The sequence below is a fragment of the Diceros bicornis genome, chromosome 38 (assembly GCF_020826845.1).
Source record: "Diceros bicornis minor isolate mBicDic1 chromosome 38, mDicBic1.mat.cur, whole genome shotgun sequence".
Lineage (NCBI taxonomy): Eukaryota > Metazoa > Chordata > Mammalia > Perissodactyla > Rhinocerotidae > Diceros > Diceros bicornis.
In genome coordinates, this window is record NC_080777.1 from 25353780 (window position 1) to 25379814 (window position 26035).

General features: G+C 33.8%; 1 protein-coding gene across 5 annotated transcripts in view; it reads right to left on the bottom strand.

The window, feature by feature from the left end:
* Positions 1-26035, bottom strand: part of KCNT2 (potassium sodium-activated channel subfamily T member 2) — a 348393-nt gene that overhangs the window by 217311 nt on the left and 105047 nt on the right. For all 5 annotated transcript variants that reach the window (XM_058533726.1, XM_058533725.1, XM_058533723.1 and 2 more), the window contains 3 exons: positions 19705-19779; positions 18406-18489; positions 15000-15094 (listed from right to left, as the gene is read on the bottom strand). In XM_058533726.1, the coding sequence (XP_058389709.1) occupies positions 15000-15094; positions 18406-18489; positions 19705-19779 (254 nt within the window). The remainder of the gene's footprint in view (positions 1-14999; positions 15095-18405; positions 18490-19704; positions 19780-26035) is intronic.

Sequence of the window (26035 nt, forward strand, 5' to 3'; positions counted from 1 at the left end):
ACTCCTCTCTCTACAGAGGCAGCATCTTAGGAAGAAAGAGTCAAATACTTGACCAAGGATCTCTCTATTCATAAAAGGTAGCACTGGGGACATAAAGTTTTTCATCCCTTCCCCTCAACCTTGTAGAAAGCAAATAATATAAGCCTTCTCTAAGAAAATGTTGAAATTAGATGTTTCATTTAAGAGAGAAATAGTCAGGAAGGAAACCAGTTACCTCAAGGAACTTTAGTTTATTTAGGCACTATGTTCTAAATCCTACTCTGTACCAAAAGTAAACCAAATTTACAATCTAGGGAACTAAATGATGAATTAGCTATTTAGCTACTAATTAACTAGGGTGAATGTCCCAAATAAGATGAAATTTCACTAAGCTGTACTGTCTTTCCTAAGTGACCAATTTGTCTACATTACCTTTTACTTAAGTAATGTAAAGAGAAAAAGATTCTCTTAACATCAATCCTTTTACTACAACCTGTTTTTAACCACCTGAAATAAAAACCTCTAAAAAATTTTTCTACATGTTTCTAATACTTGTGGCAAGGTGTAAAACATGGCTCGTACAGGAGAGAATAATAACCCTCAAGGTGTCCATTATTATTAATCTCTTTCCATATAATTGAACTTAAAATCACTTTTATTTTTTACATCTTCAGTCAAATATTTTTCCTCAAATATACCGTACAAACTAGTTTCATTCTATAATGTATTTTTATATAAGTAAAATATAAAAACCTAATTTCTGATAAAGGCAAATGATCAAAGATAACAGAAGGCTAATATATTACAGAACAAGTGGTGGTAGATGGTGTAGCAGAATTGTCAGGACTCTTGATTGAGTTGTAAGTAAGGGTTCATTAAGGATTTAACATATGAGCTAAGTTCTTCAAGAGGCCAAAAGCTAAGTGAAGTTTATACAAGGCAAAGAGAACATTAAGTTAAAAAAAAAACAAGCCGAGAATCATCACCATATCCAGGAACAGGAGGAAAGCAGTGCTGTGGAAGCCCAGCGATTGAGAGGAAAGACAGTATCAGTTGAGGTCAGAGAGGTAAGTATGGGCCGGACCATGGAGAGCCACACAAATATGTTCGTTTGTTTGGTCCAAGTGCTTTGGGAAACAAATGGAAGTTATTAAACTTGTAAGAACATTCTTACTGCTCCGTGGAAATATACTGTAAGACAACAAAGGTGTCAGCAGACAGATCAGATCATCCGAACAAGAGAGAACGGCTGTTTGATGAGTAGGGACGGTGCAGACAGAGAGGTGGATGGAGCCCAGAGAGACTGTGGCCTAGAGCCAATCAGGCTTGCGGATAGATTGGATGCTCAGCATGAAGACAGATGAGGAGTCTAGATGTCTCCAAGCATTCTACTTTTCTAAGGGACTGGGTCAGCAGTGGGATAATTGAGAAGATAGAGGAAAAAAATGCCCGGAAAGAGAGAAGAATCAAAAATACTGTTTTGGACTGCTGAAGTTATCAGCTTATAGATGGTTTCGGAAGCCACAGGCATCTATGAGCAGATAGAGGAGGCGTGTCCTGGAGGGCAAGAAGAACCTTGATAACCTTCTCTCTAACTCCTATCAAATGTCTGGAAAGAAAATTATGTTGGGGACCGGCCCGTGGCTTAGCAGTTAAGTGGGTGCGCTCCACTACTGGCGGCCTGGGGTTTGGATCCCGGACGCGCACCGACGCACCGCTTCTCCGGCCATGCTGAGGCCGCGTCCCACATACAGCAACTAGAAGGATGTGCAGCTGTGACATACAACTATCTACTGGGGCTTTGGGGGGAAAAAAAAAAGGGAAAATTATGTTGGATAAAGTCAGGTGAAAGTATAAATTGCCTTCCACTCCTCTATGTGTTCTAATTTATCTCCTAGGATAAAGCTGAACCCTGCAAAGCACCATAATTTGTACCACAACACACTGTCCTCTGAAAGAATTGCTTTCAAGCAACTGTTAAGACCTGTTATGCACAGAAAAGATGAAGAGCCTGGTCAGACAAACCTGGGCTCGTTGCTGGCATCGCCAAAAAATTGTTTACCTCCTTCCTTGGAAGCTTATTTGTTTCCTCTCTAAACTAGAAATAGTAATTCATACGTCAGAGTGTCACATGGCTATTATGAGGGCTTAGACAACATCAAGCGAATAGGCAGGAAGCCAATGCTATTTTTGCCTTATAAAAATTTTTATAAGAAATAACATATATTGTGCTTCTATAGCGATCATCTACATCTCTATATCATTCTGCCTACAGAATGAGACTCCTGAATTCTGCAGGAAAGGGGCAGAAAGAGGACATTAATTCCACTGAGGAAGTGACATGCTTTCTTCTTTCTGATAATGAAGGCTAAGTAAAATTACATTTCTCCCACTACCTCAGCTGACTAAAAGCTTCATATCAGGTTTATACTTCATCCCTACTCTGTTGTTTTGTTGTTTCCTCTATTTCTGTCTTAGTGACCAAATTTCTTGTCTGTCTTTAAAACTGCCTCAAACCTTTTGTGGAAGTTTATATACTATGTTTCTATCTCCATTTGACAAATGAATAAATTAAGGCTCAGAGAGGCTATCATTTAATGAAAGTCACATAGCAAGAAAGTGACACAACCAACATATATTCCAATCCAGTGAATTTCTGTCTTTCCCTAAAGTCCCTCCAGATAGCTTTATTTATACATATGCCCCTGTGAGAAATAAAGCCTAGGATGACCAATTTTTTTTTTTTTGCTAAATTAGAAATCTGTCCCCTAAAGTATGGCAATAAAAAACACTACTTGAGACAGGGCGGCCCCGTGGCATAGCAGTTAAGTGCACAGGCTCCACTGCTAGTGGCCTGCATTTGGATCCCTGGCGTGCACCAACGTACTGCTTGTCAAGCCATGCTGTGGCGGCATCCCATATAAAGCGGAGGAGGATGGGCGTGGATGTTAGCCCAGATCTGGTCCTCCTCACCAAAAAAAGAGGAGGATTGGCATGAATGTCAGCTCAGGGCTGAGCTTCCTCACAAAAAACAAAAACAAAAATAAAAAGAAAAAAAACCACTACTTTAGGGGCAGGCCCGGTGGCATAGTTATTAAGTTCACACACTCCACTTCAGCAGCCCGGGGTTTGGGGATTCGGATCCTGGGTACTGACCTGTTCACCAATCAACAAGCCATGCTGTGACAGTGACCCACATAAAAAGTGGAAGAAGATGGGCACAGATATTAGCTCAGAGCCAGTCTTCCTTAAAAAACAAAACAAAACAAAACACTACTTTGTATTTAAAAAGCACTTTATAATTTACAAAATGTATTTATAGAAATTACCTTGGTCTTTGTGGTTATTCAGCAATGGGCTTTGTTTGAATTTATAATTATAAAACAGAAAAGATTTAGTGAAAGACAACCAAACCAAAAGCCCCTGGGGAGAAAAGTTAAAGCACTTGGGGGATATTTTGCTTGAAGAAAGGAGAATGGCGAGCTTCAGTTGTCAATATAAAAGATAATTACAAAGCAGGGGATTGAAAGTGGGTTTTCACCTTCACAGTAGGCACACTAGAGGGAACAAGCTTATATTAAATTCAAATGAGATATTTAGAACATCCTAAAATCAATTTGCCAGCAAACCAGGAACCTAAAAATAAATACCAAAAACTTATCTATAAAGATATAGCAAATGTCTATAATAAATATAATTCAATGGAGAGACAGGAACTAAAAAAGAGTAGTAAGTAGTCAAACAAATCTGGATTATTAGGGATAATCAGAAATATTCTGTAAATTTGCATAGCAAAATATTGGTGAAAGTTAATATAACCCTAACGTGGGAGACAGTATTACATTAAGCAATGAATCTAGAGAAAGGGGCAAGACTGAAATGGGTCTCTCAACACTGAATCAAAATACATTAAAATGGATTGGCAAAGACTATTGGCAAGAAGGAGGGTAAATTATAATACGATGAAATAATTTACAGAATTTACCAATAGGAAATTGTGAGAAAAACAGCAATGATACATTATCCTGAGTATAAATATTCTAAATGTCAGTTGAAATGCAAAAGTGTCTAAGCAATTTAAGGAGTTAGGTAACAGGAGCAGAATTCATAAGAAGGGAAAAACAGGAGGAAAATATGAGGAGGAATTTTAAAAGAGAAAAAAATAGAGTTTATGATTTAAAAAGATGTATGAATTCTGCACAGATTTGGTTGCTTGATGGTAAGAAAATGCTTTTATTATAATGAAAATGTACTATAAAAGCTCTGACGTCGACTGTAGTTTAAAATAGACATCCATCTGGGTTGGAAGGTATAGAAAAGGCTATGTTTGGAGAAGTGGAAAATAAAAAATATTCACAGATCCATTTTAGCAATGTGATTCTTTATTAAAATCTTCTGCTACAATGCTATTTTTATCAAATTCTTGCAATTTCACTAGTTTTTACTTAATATATTTTACTACCACCTTTTTTGTACACAAAGGTGAATGAAGATCTTGTCTCCTTATAAATTGTGCCATTTATTCTTATACAATGTTTCTTACTATCTCGTTAAGTTTTTTGTTTTCCTTTGTTTTTAATAAAAAATTCCACTTTGTTCATCCCCTCCTAATCATCTGCCTTTAATGATTACCCATAGCCTGATGATTTTCAAATTTACCACCTAGTCCCAACCCCTCTCCTGAACTCTAGGCTCCTATAGACAAATGGCTAGTCAATACCTCACCTTAGGTTTCTAGGAGGCATCTCAACTACGATGGATTCTTTCTTCTCCTCTTATGTTCCTTTCCAGATTTCCTCATCCTCACATATGGCACTATCATTCAGTCAGTTTCCCAAAATGCAATCTCAGTCATCCTTCAATTTCTCTTTCTCTCACTCATTACATCCAATTTGCCATTAACACTGTCAACTTCTTTAAAAAAAAATTATTGCATTAAGAAACCTTAACAGGAGATCTACCCTCTTAACAAATTTATGTGTTCAATAAATGATATGAAGGTATACTCAGGGAATTAATTAACGGAAAAGGCAAAATATGAACCCAGGATTATACAGTTCCAATTCATGATTTTTACCATTATACCAAAGAGCAAGCACACCCTAACGCTTAGCGAAGAAAACAACTCTGTAGTCACTCTGGTGTGACAACAGCTGTCATTAAGATGGACACTCAGGAAGTTCATAATAAGTGACAGAAAATAAGATTGTGTTAAGAACCACCCGAGTGAAATGCACATGAAGGTTTAAGCACAGACTGAACCAGAATGGAGAATCTTTTTCATCAATTGTAAAGCTATCTATTTTTAGTCAAGGTTTCTCACACATCACTCATAAGAAGGAGCCAGCAGGTAATGTAACTCAGTGTACACTTGTCCTGACCTGGAGGAGAATGTGCTCACGCACTGCTGAGAGGACTGGTGGGAGAGCACCCAAGTGTGTTATGGCCTCAAGGTGCACCATTCACAGCACTAATGGACCTGGGCTCTTAGCAATCATAAGAACTAGCATTGCAAGATGGCGTCCTGGCACTGGGAAGCTTCTGGAGTCATTCAGGACAAAGCTCCCAGTGCAGGTCTGGCTGGGGCTGAACCGATGCAGCATGAGACTTACCACACATCTCAGCCCCAACCTGTATCTGGTCAAACATACCCTAGTACAAAGTCATACCTATTTTTTGTTAAAGTATGGCTGATTCATAAAAAAGCAATACTAAAAATGAAAAAATAATACAGGCACTGAAAAATTATACTAGATAAGCATATATTTCAAATATTAAAAGAATTTAAATGAATTAAATACAGTTTTTTTTAAAGCTTCAATGTTAAAGTTTTGGGGTTTTTTAAATAAAAATAGACTATTTTTTAAATGTTCCGTGAATGTTAGATTTAAGAGTCTACTGTGAGGTTCGCTTCTTTACAAAACATTCTTAAGTGTTATCTTTGACACAGATCCATACAAAATTTCAGTGTTACGTAATCCTAAAACAAAATCTGAACAATATCTAATTAGGATTTAAAATACAGACTCTCATGTTATCCTCTTTAAAACGACTGAAAAATCATAATTGGTTTGCTTACTTAAACAGGTCCTATATATAATAACAAAAGCACCTTAATTACTAATCACTTGTACTTAATGCGTTTTAAAATTTGCTTCTTTTAAAATGTTAACTATAGGGGCCAGCCCGGTGGCGCAGGCGGTTGGGTGCGCGCGCTCCGCTGCGGCGGCCCGGGGTTCGCTGGTTCAGATCCCGGGCGCGCACAGAAGCACTGCTTGGTAAGCCGTGCTGTGGTGGCGTCCCATATAAAGTAGAGGAAGATAGGCACCAATGTTAGCCCAGGGCCGTCTTCCTCAGCAAAAAAAAAAGGAGGAGGATTGGCGGATGTTAGCTCAGGGCTGATCTCCTCACAAAAAAAAAAAAAAAAATGTTAACTATACATTTAGTTATACAAATTTTTCAAGTTTTGGCAAGGTTTACCCAAAAAATATTAATTTAAATGAGAGGAAATATTGAGATCGTAAACTTTTTCACCACCTGGTAAATGTCAATTTGTACAACAAAATGTTTTCAGAGAAAAAAAAGTCACATGGCAGAAATAAATAACCTTAAATATCCATGCACTCTCTACAAATCCCATGGCAAAGTTACTGAAAAAATTTAATTAGCAATGGCATTCTGTGCTGAAAGCATCTCACACTTTGATTTTATGCTTGTAATTTAGACATTAGCATTCAAATCAGCCCACAACTTGCACTTTGGTATTTACTAAATGAATACCAATTAAATTGTTCCAAATAATCATTTTCATTTCCTGTAGAGTATCTGCCTAAAACCTAATATTCCCATAGAATTTAAGATAATTTGAGATATTGGGATTTTATATTTTCTAGGGAGAAGTTTTGTTTTTGAAATAATGATAAATCTAGTTTTTCTATTGTTGAAAAAAAGTTCTCACTCTCTTGGGCATTGTCTTTGTCTCTATGCAAAAAAGGTTAGTGAATCATGCCATAAGCCGTTGATCTAAAATCAATATACACTGCAATTTAGTAATTCAGGAAAAGGGACCACTTGCCATCTTATACTCTGATGCACAAACATGCATTTTCTTTATTTCAAAATAATAGATGATGAGCAGACTTTTCAGGAGTCTGCTTTTCAGGAGAGGATCTGATTTTAGGTCGGATGGGACAAGCAAAAGTGAGATTTCAGAACCAAAAAAATCAAAGCAAGAAGTAGAAAAAAACCTAAAAACTCCTAAAAGATGATTGGAAGAGAAAAGCATGATAGCACATGTATTACAATGCTCTCTAGTATTTAGTCAATTTGTTTCTGAGCTCAACATAGGAGGTGATAGTTTCAGTAATTTTATTACATCGTTCTGCTTTTACAAATTCTATAATTAAAGGAAGAAAAATTCTCAAGACAAAAATTCAGAAGTTATATTGAGACAAAATTAACAGCCAAAATTTGATTTATTGGGAAGTTCCTATTTATGAGGTATGTGTATGCAATTCATAAAAATTATTTCAAAGAGTATTTCTTTTTAATTAAAAAGTTGTGGAAGTTTTACTACCCAGTTGTATCTCTTTGGTAGAAGATAACAATCCCAGTATGTCTTCATAAAATCATACTGGCATTGAAGGTTATGATTATAAAGATTCCTTCCATGACCTCACACCAAAGTTAACTGTGAAAAGAGGGTATTTAAAGGATCATTCTCAAAATATATGGCTTGAACCTGCTTAGCTTACAATATATTTATCTCCAATTGATAAGGATATCACTCTGGGATTTTAACCCCTGAATGTTATTGTCTACCAGTTGCAAACATTTGTTAAGCATCTTGTATTTTCCAACCATAAGAGATGCTCAACATAAAACGGTAAGAAAGGAAAATTAAATCTTTGTTCTTATATATCATAAAAATCTAGCATGAAACACTGATAATTAATGAAGCATTATACATTTTACAATTTTTTCCAACACTGAGAAGCATAAAGCTTGGGCATCTCCCACCATTCAGATAGCCTTCAAGAAAACCTCATAGAAGAGCTTCAATCTAAAAGTTGACACTCAATGAATAAATGAGAGAGAAAGGTGGAAAATTTGGATTTTTGAAAAACTTAATATGAGAATCGTTTGACTAATGGGAGGAAATTATACAAATTATATTGAATGCGATCATTGCATTTTGCATTTTGTGTTAAATTTTGGTGTCTCTTTTTACATTCCTTAATTTTTGTGACTTTGTTTGTTTTCAAAAATTATACCTATTCATCATGAAAACTTAAACCATAGCAGAAAATATAAAGAAGAAAGTTGAAAAAAATCATACATAATCTTATATCCATATATAATCACTTGATATAATCGCATCTATATTTTTATAGATACACAGAAATATAGAAAGAGAGATGGATGAACAAGTAAAAGGAAATAATTTGAACAAATCGTAATCATGAATATGTGGTAATTTTATCTAAATGTATTGTATTTATTTTTGCTAAAATTTAAAAAAAAATAAAGATGAGAAACTTTCTGAATTTGAGGTTACTAATGATTCACACAAAAGAGATAGTAATGACTAAAGTTTTCTTTTATAGTTAATCAAAAATGTCATTAAAAATTAAGAGATTGTCACCTTAATGTCTTATTAAACTATAATTCTACTTCAAACAGTAATTTAAAAATTCACAATAATAGAAATGAGAAAATTATCATAAATCTATCTGATTTATTTTAGTTTGATTATTATTTTTATATATCTAGGTTAATAACTTCTAGAACATCAGACAAATAATATTATGATGGTTAAGCGTGTGGGTTCTGGAACCAATTCACTTAGGTCCAAATCCGAGCTCTGCTTCTTACTAGTTGTGGACCTTAGATAAACTAAGGTTTATCTTTTTGTTTAACCTGTCTTGTGCCTCTGTTTCTTGTCTGTAAAATGAGAATAATAATACCTACCACAGAAGGTTGTTGCGCAAAACTAAACAATTTAATATACATAAAGCATTAAAAAAATGCCTAGCAAAAAAGGTAAGACAAATAAATAGTAACTATCATTCTTATTATTATGTGACACTTTAGGATCTCTTTGGGAACTGAGCATTCATGTCTGTTCTTACAATTAAACCGATTTCTCTCTTCTCTCATCTCTTTTATCAAGTCTTTATTTTTCTTAGTTTTATTTCTTAATTGGCTAGATCGTCATAGAGTAATTTTTTCAAGGAGACCTCATAGGTGTCATATTCTCTAAGCGTATTCATTTTTGAGATTATCACCTGATTGCTTTATACATGTCTGACCATCTCAAGTGGTATAAAACTAATGTCACAGAGTCTTTCCCACAGGACTTCTCTTCTAAAGACGATTAGAAGTTGGTCCCAGGTTGGTGTGGTATGACAACTTTGGCTTTCTCTCACTCCGTCACCCCAGCTTCTAAGTGGAAACCTCCCTTGCCTAGGTGGCCAAGCCAGAGAAAATAAAAATAGTGTCTCCGCCTCTGCCTGGACCAGCCTTCAACTGTACTTCTGATAGAATGCAGTGTGAAAATGGGGTTTCCCAGCGACAGAAACAGTGTGTTGCTATTGCATGTACCATTGCTTCTCATAAACTATATTTTATTTCCTTTTCCTTTATCTTTTTTGTCTTATTTCTGTAGTACATCCTTAATATGTAGTAGGTAACATACTTTGTACGTTCTTTTATGTCTGAAGCTAACTATACCTTACCCTTCTTATTCAATGATGGTTTACATTCTATCAAATTTTAGGTTGTAAATTAATTTTCCTTGGAAACTTGGGAAAAGTGTTGTAGAAACTATTAGCTTAGATGAGAATATAGATATCAGATTGATTCTTATTCCTTTGTAGGTAATGTCTTTATTTCTTCCTCAAGTTTTAGCAGGGACCACAGATTAGTGGACATTTAAACAGATCTACTAGCTGTTCCTTTGTGCAAGTTCCTTAACTATTTTGTGCCTCAATTTCTTCATCGATAAAATGAAGACAATAGAATTTACCTTATATGCTATTAAATATTAAATTACTTAATACACATAAAGTGCTCAGAAAAGTGCCTGACATAGTAACCACCTGAAATGTTAGCCATTATTCTCAGGATCTGCATGCTTGAAAATAACTATACATTTTTTTCATATTTCAATATTGCTTGATACAGAATTTTAATTCAAAACCATGTTCCCTAGATTCTCATATTAATAATAATTACATTATTATTATTTATATGTTAAATAACCATATTTTCCTTTTTCTCAACTTGAATTTACCTTTCTTGGCTAATTAACTGCCTAAAATCTGGCAGCCCACTTAGGCAAAATTTAATTGGGACAAATAGTTTTCTATTTGTTCTAGTTTAATACAAACCTGGGGGTTGTTAGTCAGTTGCCAGATCTTCAGACAAATGCACTTTCTGTCATTCGTTTATAATGTAAGCAAAACAAATGTGATCAAACAAAACTAGTAATCAAATATCATGTCGGTGGTAACATCATTAGACCATGTTCTAATACTTTCTCCTAACTATGGTACTTATCTTCCCACTGTCCACTTCCCAAGCAGCTCTTTGTCTTAAGAGTTGAATCAGTAAATAGAGTTCAAGAACTTAAGCATCCAGCATTCAAATAAGTGTTAATCAGAGATGTGCAAGAAAATCCCAAATGCTTTTGAATTAAGCATGCTAATAATGTTTAACCAGATCCCATTTTTAAACCATAAATAAACGGATTTATTTTCACCTTAAATAAGATTGAGGAGGTGAATTGAACTTTTTACATTGGACTAAAACATAAAATATCCATTAACCTAATATAGATCTTTATGTTACAACTCTATGAAATAATATGAAAATATGTAAATATACATATTCAAATAAAAAATTAAAGTTTGACATAAACTAGGCACAAAATGTCTACTAGTGTAAAATTAGAAACACCAAATGCATTATAAATTAGAGTACTTATTATTGGTTAGAATATGCTGATAATTAATCTAAAGTCATGCACGTAATTCCCAGATGTACCAGTTTCCTCTGCTTTGTTACAGAGACACAGGCTGAATCACAATCCCCAGCTGTCTTGGAAGTGTGCGTTATTGATCAAGAGGAGTACACAGCCAACGTGTGGAAAGATGAGTTCACTTCCATTACAATAACACAAAAAACAATTCTGAGCACATTCGCTACAGAGAGAGGGTTAGCAGCTTAATTTTTATTTCCGTTTGGCACTGAGCACGTGTCTCTTGTAGACAGATGCTTAATGATAGTTCTTTGTAATGTTAATAATGATGAAGAGAAGACACATTTTAAAGCCATATAGCAGCTTTCCAAAACAGGTAATTTTAAGATTGTGAGGTACATGAACAATACAGCCAGTTCATCAGATAGTTCCTGAATCTTTTGGGGCTTAAATTATAAAGTATATATTAAAAGTTCTGAATTGGACAAGCATTGAAAGTCTTGCTCTATGATAAAATGTAAGAGGAATTAAGTACGACTAATCTCATCATGATGTAAAATATATATATGTATGTGTATATGTATAATATGTGTATATATATGTTATAACGTGGTGAGATTGTACACGTATATACTCTCTCCATATATATTCATATTCACAAATATATATATATTTTATATATATATACACATATATCTGAGATATCCTTCTTTGATAGGTCAGGTAGGAAAAATAATGGTAATTTCTGACATGGTATATGGCTCAATATTCAGTGAGTAGGCCAAAAATGATAGAATCTTTATTCATAGGAGAAAAACTCCTAAATAGTCTAAAAAATAGTTTTTACTTTTATCTTTAAAAAGCAGTCACTCCCTTATCTGCTGCCTAGAATCTTTCCCCTACTTATCATTCCCCTTGTTTCTACTTAACATCTTATTCTAAGACCAAATAAAGAAACTGCCCTAAAGGAAGTCAGATTGCAGCCATGGGCATGTTGCGATGCTGTGTCCATAAAATTAAAAGTATTAAATGTAACCAGAGAGAGAGGAAGATGTTACCACTATCCTTAACCTAGTGAGACTAAGTAGAGGAAACAAATATTAAAAAAATGTAGGAAGCGCAGAAAACCTGAATACATTACAGTAGAGGAAGATGTTTTCTCATATTACCTATTAAATATTTTAGGCACCCTGGTTCCGTTTCACAGTATTATTAGTAAGTTACTATGGTTTTAGAGTAAATTAGTTTTTGGGGATTCACATGATAATTTAATCCTCTTATATAAAGAGGATATTTCAAGTAGAAAAAATTAAATTTTTGGAGTGTTCACACCATATGCTATGCTCTCTGCTAGACATTTTATAAATATATCTAATTTAATCCTCATTAAAAAAACACAACAAAAATCTTATAAGGAGATTAATATCATCCTCATTTAATGACATGAAAAATAAGGCTAGGTAAATTAAGTAAGTTGCCCAAGGGCTCTAAACTAGGATAGCCCTCAGTTTTAAACAAATGATGTACATATGGATTTTATGACTTATCAGTGCCAGAGTTTGTTTATTGTTCCACAGTATCTAGTTTTTCTGTTTCCCATGATAGTACTATATTCAGCTGGGTATATCGTTGCCCCGCAGGACTACATTTTTGCAGACACCGTTTCAGCTATGTGTGGATAGATGACCAAATTTCAGCATGCAATTTCTTATGCATGCAATTTCTGGGTTCTGTCTTATCTTCTTCTTTCCTTCAGGCTGGAGTTAGGATGTAATTGCAACACTAGAGCAGCCATATTGAACCATGAGATGGAAACCATGTTTTAAGAATGGCAGAAAACAAGGTACAAGGAAATTCAGTCTCTAACAGCATTAAGCTGATGTAACAGTTTTGGACAGACTGCGTAGACATTTCTGTTCATTTAAGTTACTGTACCTTTGTGTATATTTGTATTTCATAGTGTCTGTGGTATAACTCGTGGTTAAAACAGCCTGTATGATATAACTAATATAACATTGTTTATATTTTTCTCATAGATGACTACATTTTTTATGGTGAATTCAAATTAGACTTATTCTACCTTACTATGATGATCATGATTTATGAAGACATTTTTCTTGTTATGCTAAAGAAGAATATACAAAGAAATCAAACTTTGGTTTCATCATTCTAGATATTATAATTTAAAAATATATTAATGTAAATGTATTAATGTACATATAATTAAAAACAATAATATTTTATGTATCTAAACATAACTCTATATAATAATTGCATGTTAAGAGACAGACTCATATCCACATGTTGGTGACAACTGTAACATTAGATGATACCTGTCAAAACTGCCACTCAGATGTCAAAAATTGAAATACATATACACACAACAAAAAGAACAAAAGCAACTATAATTGCAAATAAAACAAACAGTGGAACACAAATGATTTAAATAATGAATAAATTGCATAACAGAAATTTCATATAGATCATGAAAACCTTTTATCTAGCACTGTCGTATCCCTTGGCATAACAAAGTGGCAAAATTAGTCAAGTTGCTTCCTTCGAAAATAAAAACTACTCAAGAAGTAGACATATAGCAGAAAATAAGAGCAAACAGAGAGACCACTACAGATGGTTCATCGTGACGAGGATGCTTCCATAACAAAAGTACTAAGTTAGGTGTCATCATATAAAAATAATTTGTCCTTATTTTAGCATTGATATTTCAATTTCCTCTTTACTAAATTTACTTTGACTACATATAATATTTAGAAAGCATTCATTTTACTTTTTGTAATTTTTCAGCAACTGAAATATTAGCATGTGCATACGTATGCAAACATTTTTAATTTTAAGTACTTTTCTTTAAGTAAAATGAAAAAACTCCAAAATTCTTCAAATGATGTCATTATTTTAAAATTACGAATTTTAGTGACTTGGGAAGTCATTGCTGTATTTCATATTTATGCAGTTAGATAATTACTAGGTGAGCAATAAAAACAGTTTGTGAAAAGTAAAAAAAAAAAATTTAAACGATAAGATGGCATTCTGTCAATTTTAGAGGAATCTTTTATATTTAAAGACATTACATGCCCTAAAATAGGTTTTATTAAAATATAAAAGTATCCAATAAAACATACTTTTAATCTATTTAAGAAATATTAACTGCATAGTACTGATGCAAAGTAGTTGTCATACCTATATATCTCCATGTATATTTACATAACATGTGTCTATAGCTATATTCATATCTAGTTCAGTTATACTAGTGTATGAGTGCATTCTTCCTGTTTTAGAACTTCCTAATTAGCTTTTTCTCTTTCTCAATAGGTCAAATCCAGGCGAAAACACAATTACATATAATATCGAAGACTCCTGACAAACAGATATATCATTCAACCTCATTTTTTGATTTTCACATGTTTTTCTCCAGTTAAGGATCTGCATGAATCCATATGTGCAGCGCACCATTTCACATTGGACTACTCTATAATTGTCAAAGTGGGACTTTCCAAAAGAAGAAATAACTGTTTTCTACAATAAAGCAAAGTACCAGACCCTGCCTTGCACTGTCAGGAGATCTGCCCTTGCTTTCTACCTGATTGCACACTAAAACATCTGGAGAGAAGCCACAGGCAGCGACAGTGATGGGCAGTGACAGTTTTCTCAATAGTGTTTCTGCTCTGAAGATTGTAGAAAGATAGGGGCACCTCTATGTCAGAGGTTTCAAGGAAAAATTCTTGTTTGACAACTATGACATGCAGTGAAAATTCTTATGATTTGGTTGTTTACAGCATTTCGGAAAACGTCAGGTTTGCAGTAAATATCAATACCAAAGGATAGATGCGCTTTCTTGTTTTTTCTGTAAGACTGAAGTAAGAATTTTACTTTGATTTCTGTAGATGGTTCACCACATTTTATAGCGAATATTTATCTATTATTTATTTTAGCCAACTCTAAATCAAAATGATTTATAATATTGTTTTTTTAGAAACTATAATTAAATGAAATGTAATAAAAATGCTGATATGTACAATCTTACCAGGTGAAGATAAGGCATAGTAATGTAGATATTAAAATCAAAACTTGATTAAACATTGCAGACTGTGTGCGCTGAATGGCTCTGTGTAGATCATTCTAAAATAATACAGAAAAAGTATATTTAAATTTTGATACACACTAAATGTTCATGAATTTTATTACATTTACTACTATATGTTATATTTCAACAATCTTGTGCATATTCAATACATATACTTTAAATGGATATAGCAGCAAATTTTCATTTTTGCCTAGTTCTAAATATATCTTATTATAGCATTCATATGACAAAGATAATACTATGGGAGATCACCAAAGCACCAAATTTCAGTTTACTCGCCTTACAAACATCTGTAGAGATGTTGCACTAACTCCCCAAAAGCCCTCCATGGAAAGCATGATTTCTTATGTGAAATTCTAATTTTAAAAATCAGAAAATAGGGGCTGACCTGGTGGCATAGTGGTTAAGTTCAAATGCTCTGCTTCAGCGGCCCAGGGTTCACAGTTTCAGATCCTGGACACGTACCTACATACCACTTATCAAGCCATGCCGTGGCGGCATCCCATATAAAGTAGTGAAAGATGGGCACGGATGTTAGCCCAGGGCCAATCTTCCTCAGCAAAAAGGGAAGGATTGGCAATGGATATTGTCTCGGGGCTAATCTTCCTCATTAAAAGAAAAAAAAAAAATCAGAAAACAATAAATTCAATTAAGGGGAAAGTAATAGTAGGTGAAACTACAATCCTATCTCATTCTCTGAATCAGGAAAAATAACATGAATTATGTCAGACAATGTATCATAAAAACAAAAAAATTAAATAGCCAATGAACAAATTTTTTAAGTTTAATTTCATTAACACTAAGAGAAATGTAAATTCAAGACATACTTTTTAACTTTCCATTTGAAAGATATTAAAAAATAATAATACCCACTGCTGTTTATGCAAAATATTTTTACACAAAAAAATGAGCACTTACATACGATACTGCTCATGTAATTGTTACAAATTTCTTGAGGGTAATTTGGTACTATGAGTCAAAATTCATAAGTATCTCCTTTCTATTTCATTCATTCATTCACTTAATGAATATTTACTCAATAACATAATTTCTAAACATTAACCACATGAAAATCATCAGAGACAGAAATCAATATTTATGTATGTTCATCTTTATTGCAAAATTATAACAGTGTGAAATACTGAATGTTCATTAGTATTAAAATGACTAAAATATGCAATGACAATGGTTAAATAAATTGATCAAAACTATACAGTAGATTCAAATGCCTTCATTAAAAATGATTTGAAAAGGGATATTTAATGACACAGGAACTTGTCCATTACACACGAGTGTATGACAAAAAAGTCAAATTATAAAATTGAACATACAACATAATTTCATGTATCATATGTGTGCATGGTTTTTCACAGAAAATATTAGAAGGATATTAATTATTACCAGTATTTAGTCTGTATGGTAGATTTGTAGGTTTTCATAATTTTTTACCTTATAGTTTTCTGTTCATCTCAAATTTTTTATAATAAAGTTTTAACAGTCTTAAAATCAGTATTACATGAGATAAATAACTTCACCAACATAAAATCTCAACCATCCATTATTTTATCTCTCTCTACCACACATTTAAGCAGAACTGTTTTTGAAAACAAAAAACTAAGTTGACTAAAATTTTACCTCTCATCCCCTACTTTCTTCAGACAGCAATGTTAAAGAGCAGAAAAATGAATAAAATTTCAGCAACCAGCGAGAGGAAGAGAAGCAAAATATAGAAATACAACAGAAATTGAATCCTAAATTAATATTGCAAAGCACTGCTTTTACTCACGATGACTGACTAATGATTCCTCTCTTGGTTACGTTATTTTTTCCAACAACTAATAACACAAATTAGCCAAGAGGTTTATTTTTTCCTGGCGTATGTTTTTCATTAGCAATTTAGGCAATCTATATTTAGTGAAACGGTTTTATTTTTGGACAGTTAAGACAGCCCAGTGTTTCTGCAAACCACTCCACTTGCTACATTCTCCCATCCTTTGGCCACATACTTTCATGAGACTCCAGTGGTTACTTAATATAAATGTTTAGAAACATTCATCTGGTTGTGAATACTCAAATGCTATTCAAATATTCCTTTTGGTCAAAACTTTTGTCATAATTTCACAATTTTTTAAAAGAAAAACAAGTTCACCTCTAAACAAATTTAATTTCCATGTAGTAAAATTAACAACACTGAGCCCTTACTATGTTTATATTAGATACAATATTATATATATATATATATAAACATACACACACACACATACATATATATGTATGTATGTGCAATTTCATTTAATTCTCACAGCAAGTCTGTAATGTAGGTACTTTTATTCTCTTTTGAAGATGAAGAAATTAGCAAAGAAGTTAAATCATTCACTTATCATATCAGAGTACTTAGCTTATGGTGGAATCATATTAACATCTGTAGAATGAAGGACTAAACAGCAAATGTCTTACAGCTCACTTACAAGTACTGAAGCCTATAGTAAGCATGTTTTGGTCATAGTTATAAATCAGTCCTCCCCAACAGGGTCAGCCTTGAGCAAAATGCAACTGTGGCACATCTCCGAGTTCTGCATCTCTTATTTCCAGATTCCCTTTCTCCCTCCTAATATCTCTCTCACAACCCAGCCCAACCCAATCTAAAAAGATGACTTTAAATGAGGGGCTTCCAGCTCCAGTACGGAGCCTTATAAAACCCATAGATTTTTATGGAATGTGAAACTACCCACAGTTAAGAAAACTTTGACAACATTACCAACCGAACCCTGAAAACCAGGGGTCCCATTATGCGTCAACAGATTGCCTTGGAAGAGAGGCTATTTGTCTTCAGAAGACTGGCTCACTAGTTGGACTGGTCCAAATAGCAGTGAGCTTTGGTTTGGTGATATCTGGAAAATCTGAACCACTTTGTTTACCAGGTCATAGGGTCTTACAAAGGTAGTGACTTCACAATATGGGCATTTTATAAGTTTTCATTCTGATTAGGATACAAGCAGACTTCAAGTCTATTAGCTTAGACATTTATGCAACACATCACTTTAATTATTTAACAGTATCTTACCAAAACTCTTTCATTTTTACCAACATTTAAATAAATCTATTTACTAAGATACTAAATTAATTTGAAAGCAGTTTAAAAACAAAATATTTAGAAGTTTAATTATAACTAAATAAATTCGAATAGTATGTGCTCATATTTTATGGAAGAAAGCAAAATGAGGAAGTACAAGACTAAAACCTCACATCATCTTCTCTCTGTGTTTAATCTGAGCATTGAAAGTAAGTAAGAAATAATGGAGGAGTGAAAAATATTTTTATATTTGCACTTGACTTTTATACTTACAATCATATTTTCCAAGGCGTGTTTGGCAAGCCAACAGTTTAGAAAGACCGGAACAAATAGATTCCTTAAGGAAGGCCAGAATATCTGAAAAACAAATCAAAACTAAACTTTTGTCTCAAAGCAAGAAATCATATCCAACCGATTGAAAAGAAATGCAAAACAAAAGTTATGAAAGATAGTATAATGATTTAAAACGTGACAAATACTTTAAACTCATTAATGAAATGCAAGAAGCAGATATGATCTTTTCATTCATTATCTAAGTCTTACTTAGGGGAAAATTCTTTGGGAAATTATTGTAGAAGCAGAAAGAAAATAATAAGCTCTCACTGGGAGTCAGCTATAACTATGCTAATTCTATCGTTAAATCTTTAGTGTGACAGTTTATAACAGACATCACCTCTCTCTTCTCTGCAAGTTGGGGTGAAAAGTAGGAAAAAGGAGATAAGGATTTGCCATTTTATAACATTACCACTTCCTCTCTTTGGATTCAAATATTTTAAGTGGCAGTGGGGAACCATATTCAATTGGAATTTTACTTAGCCTGGTTATCTAATTTAGTTGCTCCTCTAGATAAATCACTCAAATTAAAATAATTTTCAAAAGTGAGCAACAGCTTCAGATAATATCTACTTATTTTCATAATTTTCCGAATAAAACTCAAATAGAGTGTTAGAAAGCACATTCCCAACAGACATTATTATACCTCTATCAAACAGAGATTAAAGTCTGATTTTGCAATGGGAAAGTGCTGGTTACATATTTATGGGACCACAGTTGAACAGGATCATCGTGGAATTGGTACTCCACAGTACAGTGATGAAGAAACAAATTGCTGGTTGTTGGGCTGCTGGCAACTTTCTTACGAAAGAGAGAACTGGACTTAGTAAATCCTATTATTAAACTAGAGATAAAAATACTCTCAGCAGGAGAAACGTTTATAAATACTCAGTTCCACTTGATTTCTTTTTTGTTGTTTAATTCCAGCATACACACAAGAAATGGAGTGATTAATTTCTAGTCAGTTTAGACAACATTGACACTTGTTTAAATGGCACCTTTAGAGCATATATTTCTAAAAAGCATTTCATTTTGCTATTGTACTAAATCTCATTAGTTTTCATTTAATTTCACAATCCAGTTATCCAACTGATTTGACTATTTTTTAACACCATGATTCTAACCAAAGAGAAATTCACTTATCTGACCTAATATATTATTTATTAGCATTTAGATTTAAAGACTTTACTTAAGACTAATGATAAAATTATTTATTTTAAAGATTCTTTTAGGACTTACTGAGATAATGAAGGGAACGGCATTAATTATTTCCAAGATGAAGGGTATTCGTAAAATCTGTTCCCAGATGTTTCCCTTCCAAGAAAAAATGAATTAAAATGAAAGTCAATTATACTGAATTCCATTAAAGGGAAAAAAGACAGCACTCAGAATTTCTCTAGCAAGAAGGATGTTTACATTAACAGAATACCGCATCATTATATGAAGATGTACCAATGACTTTTAGAGATCATTTTTCTAAATGTAATTGTGCTCTCTCAATTTTCTGGTAAGTTTAAGAAGTAAAACTAATGTTTATAGTAATCCTTGAATATTGAATATTGATCATACAATATTTTATGGAAGAAAAGTTACTGGTAAGAATAAAACATATTACAAACCTACAGAATCAATGAAAAAGTGACAAGCTTATTTTTTTACTATAATAATTATGTTCAAAAACTGTAAAGTATATTAAATAGTTCGTAAACACACACGCTTGTTAACGATGTTCATTGGTATTAACACTGTCTTTATGTTAATAAAACTAAAAGGAAGGGCATTTTCAATCATCTAAATTCTAGTCTCCCAACCCACACAGTACAACAATATTATTCAGGACTGGCCACATAATTTGCAGGAACCAGTGCAAAATGAAAATGCAGGGCCTCTTATTAACAAATTATTAACAATTTCAAGAAGGTGACATCCATCAGAACATTAAAACAAGAACAGGCCCTTCTAATTGGGCAGCTCTGTCCAACTGCACAGATCACACACCCATGAAACAGACCCTGATATTAATAGGTCATCATTGAAACTTCCTTGAATGGTGTCCAGTGAAAAAGAACTCAGAGCTTCCTAAAGCAGCTTATTCTTCCATGAAGAGATCTATGTAGTAGAAAGGCAATTTGAAATCTGGCTACCCGTAATTTCCAATTATTTTATAACACTGGCTATAAAATCGCGAGTCTTTCTTAATTTTCCTTGAGGTCCCAAATGCTTAAAACATTACAGTGATGTAAAATACCTCCACATCACAAAGCGAGGCTCTAGATCAGCTATTGTCTATGTGCTGACATTAAGTAATAGGTCTTGTTATCATTAGTTCACCATCCATCTCCAGGCTATATAAAAGTGGTAGGAGGGGAGCAGGTGGAAGAAATAGAAGCAATGGAAACTCCTCTGTATAGAGATGTTCGAGGTGCCCTGGTACTTCTCTCATCACTTCAGGGTAAGTGAGAAGGGCTCAAAGGAACCACTTAGAGAGCCTGGCTCAGACATAGAGACTGTGTTTGGCTAATGCCTAAAACGTGAAAATGAGGAGAGAGCACAGCAAACAGAAAGAGGGCTGAGATGAGAGCAAGCCACAATTATGCCAGTTTTAAGACAAAGGTACTTGCCTTCTGGGAACCAGATAAAGACCTTAAAGAACGAAACCTACCATCATTTTAAAAAAGTTTACACTCAGGAAGGCTATGTGCCTGAAGGGGAAATGGCACCGCAACAAACGGGGGACCTCAGAAGCCCAGAGTCCGGGTCAGAGCCCTAGTGGCCAGCCTGAGGCACTGAGGCAACCAGGGAGCTTCAGCCTGAGGCCTCAGGAGGACCACAACAGCCCTGCTCATATCTGCCAGGCAGAGCAACCCAACACCAGGCAACTTGAGCCCGTCAGGCAACTTCATCCCAGACACTAACTTCACTTCCTTCCCTGTGCCTCCTCAGCCCTGCAGGGGCCCAAATCAGCTGCCATCAAATAAGAGAGCAGGTAGAAATAGTAGAGAGCCCCCACAATGATTCCCTGCCCCATGGAGTTCTGAGCTGAGGACAAACTAAAGCCTTAAATTGGATGAGAATTTTAAATCTATATATGTGTATATATTAATCATAATTTCTTAAATACTAAACAGAGATTTGCTTTGCAATTGAAGAGACTAGAAAAACTATGGAACCTGCCCAAGGTTTCATCTGATCAGCATGGATCAGAAGGAGGATGCATGGATTTGAAGAAGTGTAGGAAGACTTTCCTACTTGCACTGAGTCAGGCCTGTTCACTCCACCAGTTATAATTGATTTTAATTATGCTAAGTTTTTTTCTTATTGTGCAAGTTAATATTACCATTTTTTTCATCAGTTTTTTTACATGACTCCATTTCCAGAATGCTTAATATTTGGCTTACTCTTTCCTTGCTGTCTTTTTACTTGTCACTGTATATCTCTCCTTGGTGTCAATGATTGCTCACAGGAAAAGAGACTGATGTGACCAGTAAGGAGAGGAGAGTATGCGGACAGTTACCACTGGTGGAAAGATCTTTCTACTGCAAGATTAGCATTAGGAGTTTTCTTAGCTGTGACACACTGGATAAACTTAGTTCACAGTACACAAAAACCTTTCATGTCTCTGATGGTGCTCTTCATTTCCATTTATAACACATCAATTTGATTTTTATGATTTTTTTCTCGAACTATTAAAAAAGTCTCATAACTGATATCAGACTTAGTTGGGTTCATTTCTGAATTATCTTCCACATTAAGGCCAGAGGATTCTTTCTAAAATGCCAAATTTCTGTTGCCTAAATAATAACATCCAAAATCCTCATTATATTCTATGAAGCATCATAATTTGGACTCTGGCTACTGGTCTGTTTTGTACCTACTGTATTCCTATCTCCATCTTGAATTCAGCCACAGCTTCGTCCACACCGAATTTTATACAGTTCCCTGAGCAAGTGAGGCTATTTCATACTTTTATAACTTTGCTCAACTTCTCCCTCTGCTTGGAACGTCCTACACCCCAACCTGCCTTCACCACAATCTCCTTGATGAGTGTTTGTAACATTTTATAGAACTTATTTGTTTATATGCCTGTTGGGGCTCAATAAGTATGTTAATGAATAAATGAAACTACCAAATATTTTATACATACTCTGCTCCTCCTTGGTATAACTGTTTTATTTTTTGAACTTAAGTATTTATATTTCTTTCTATTGGATCCAAACGGAAACACTGGAAAGAATTTTATTGTTTACAGCCTTCCTGAATGTAGTTATATACAAGTTGTTAAACTTGTAACCACAGAGCTCAATAGAAATGATCTGGAGGAAAGCATTTCACAAGTACCTGGCTATATACCCATCTTAGGTAATTTCATCTGTGTTTCAACTTCAACTTATTATCGGTAATAAACCAATGACTTCCTGTGTTGTATCTCTAGCCCAGATCAATATTGTATCTCTGAGATTCTGTTTTAGATCTCCACTGCTTCACATGGATGCCTCAAAGGCACGTTGTGAGTACTATGTCTAAAAGGAAAATTGACTTCCCCAGTAACACACACCAAAAATCCTGGAGAAACTCTTTACATCTTCCTTTCACATTACCTAAGTATAATTGGTCAGTAAGACCTCCTGATCCACAAATAGATTTTGAGTTTGTCTAGATCTCATTCTAACTCCATTCCCGCTCTCTGACCTGGTCAAGCCTCCCAACTGGTCTCCTTCCCTTCATTTTTGCCCCGTTCCAATTCACCTAAAACAATATCGCCAGGATCATTTGTCTCAAGGCACATCTAATATACCAATCCCATGCACCCTCAACCCATCCCAAACCCACTCACTTTGAAATTCTTGAACTGTGCAGCTATTTTCACAACAAAGACAACAATTCTATTACAACCTAGAAGGTACTACATCATTTGGCTCTTGATGACCTTTCCACCCTTATTTTAAAGGTCATTCTTTCCAAAGAACTTTCAGTCCTTAGAATATTCCAGGGCCTTTGCTGTGCTCTTTAAGAGGATTGAAAAATCTTCACCTTCCTTTCCAATTTCATTTTGCCTAGTTAACTCACATACGTCTTTCAGCTCTCAGGTCAAAATCTTGAGTTTTTTGAGACTTTTCTCACCCCCTTATCACACACAATCTAGACAAGATCAGACTCCCACATTAGTTTTTTTGATTCTCCATCAATGTCCTTCACATGACTTTTTTCTGTTTGTATTTATATATTTAAAACAACACTTGATTTTAAATTTCATGAAGTCCATTGAGCATCAATTTAGTTCAGGACTCTATGCTCTGTTCCTAGCACAGTGCTTGACAGCCTGAAGCTCCTAAATGAAAACTGTAACCACATTTTGTCAAACATGCTACTGTTGATTCATAGCAAATGCGTGTGTGTGTGTGTGTGTGTGTGTGTGTGTGTGTGTTGTGGCAATTGAAGGAACTTCCCACTGGGGACTAATTTTCATGATCTAAAATTACACAACGGGGCAATGTGCTCATTGTTAAAAATAAATGACTATCTTTTCAGTTATATTCATTATGTTTAATTCTAAGATCTCAAGTTGTCTTCTTAATTTAAAGGTACATTCATAAATTATCTCTCCTAAAATTAGCTACTGAAAAATAAATACAGAAAATATCCCAGGATTTCACTGGCTGTTAGGGAGTCTAACATATAAATCACATGATATAAATTCACATGACAAAAGCAATTATAATGAAAAAAGAGAGCACATTTCTATAGAATGCCACTATAGAGAGAAGCATGAAATAAAATCCAAAAGGCAGGCAGAGTACCTTTCAAAATTATGTTAAATACTTGTTTCATTTAGTCTTATTTTCACGAAGGAGATAAAAGACATTAGTCTTCTTCCACAAGGTAACTTCTCGAAGAAAAAAAAAATTTCTAAGAGGTTGCTTTATCTGTTCTAAATGTGTAGAACTCTCTATGTTCCTCTTCTCATAGACAGAATTCAGTGAAATATAAATAAACCTTAATCCAACCATTCTACAACATTTGGTATGAACATAACTTTCCTTAATCAACAAAAATGCAAAGAAACAGATGATTTTCTAAAATGTATCAGGCTTTTATATTTATCATAAAGGAAAGTGGCAGTTGAGAACTATTATCTAGTTAACTGTAAAAAGCACTTTAAAAATTATAAGACTATGTTAATTTAGTTGTTGTTAGCCCGGGTTGGACCAAGGGACTTTTTAAAAACATTTTCTTCTTCAATATTAAGAATATATTTAAAATATTTAACAAAAAAGGCTGATACCTTATCTTCTTTCAATGAATTTAAAATCGTGCAGTAACTCTATGGCAGTCTTATTTTGTATATCTGAATGTAAACTCCACAATGTTTAGATTGACCATTTCCATGGATTTGTAAGCAGAATCACTAGTATCTAGGGGTATCTAGGAGCCCTAGTTCAGATGCTTTATTCTTTTCCAGAAATAACTCCATCATGGTACTAAAATTTCAAAATTGTTGCTTTTTATAAAGTGATTATAGGAAAAAAAATTGTACATTTAACAAAAGCCCTCTAGGTGTGTTGAATTTTTATTTGCAGAGGTTTGAGAACTATGTTGGGGTTTGTTTTGTTTCCTTTTGATTTAATGAATGTGTGTGTATAAATAGAGTTCTATTTTGAAAGCAGTTGATATAGACAAAAGAATAAGAAATTTACTGTTGGGTGAATCACGTGGGTATTTTGCCAAGCAGCTATAAACATGAATGGAATGATGATTTAGGGACAGACCTGCTCTTTTGTATGATAGAAGATAAAGTTGATGTCAGGGATTTTTAAATCATTATATTCTAACCTCAACATATATTTTAAAGAGTTGTTGCTCTTTTTGCTTTTACTCATCAGTCTTTGTTTTTCAAAAATCGCAGTCTCCATAATAGTTTAAACTGTTTTAATTGTTAAGGATTAAGTCATGCTCATTTTAGAATGTCTAATTTCAAGAATTATAAGATGCTTACAGAATACTATATTTTTTATTAATTTTAAAATATTGCATATACATATATATTGTATACATATCTACATTATCTCTCTATATAAGTATACATATGTAAACAAATGAGAAAAGTGTATGTTAATTTGCTATTAATATTGATATTTCAGAACTAAAAGTATCAAAGAACAATATTAGGTGTGGATACAGTTGCTAATGGAATATCCACTTCTGTGCACTTGCCCTATAATTTTTTAAAAAATCTAATTTGAGAGGAGGAGCTTCTTTGAAGTTCTGCTCTCCAAACTTGCCTTATTTATAGGCCATAAATAGTTACCAATTATATAATTTATTCATTCCAAAATTTTATCCAACAGTCTATTGAAGGAGTCAAAATAGTTCACGAGTTTGACTGAATTTATGAGAGAAAAAGAAGGTGATTAATAGCAACCTATCCTTCCAATGTCACACAACTCCTTTTTATCCTTTCCTTTGTAACACACAGGATTCAACTACCATCTACTTCTCCTTCATCAAAGCCATCAACGTTTATGAAGGTCAGAATGGAAATAATATATATCATTTGGCTCTGTCTACAAGG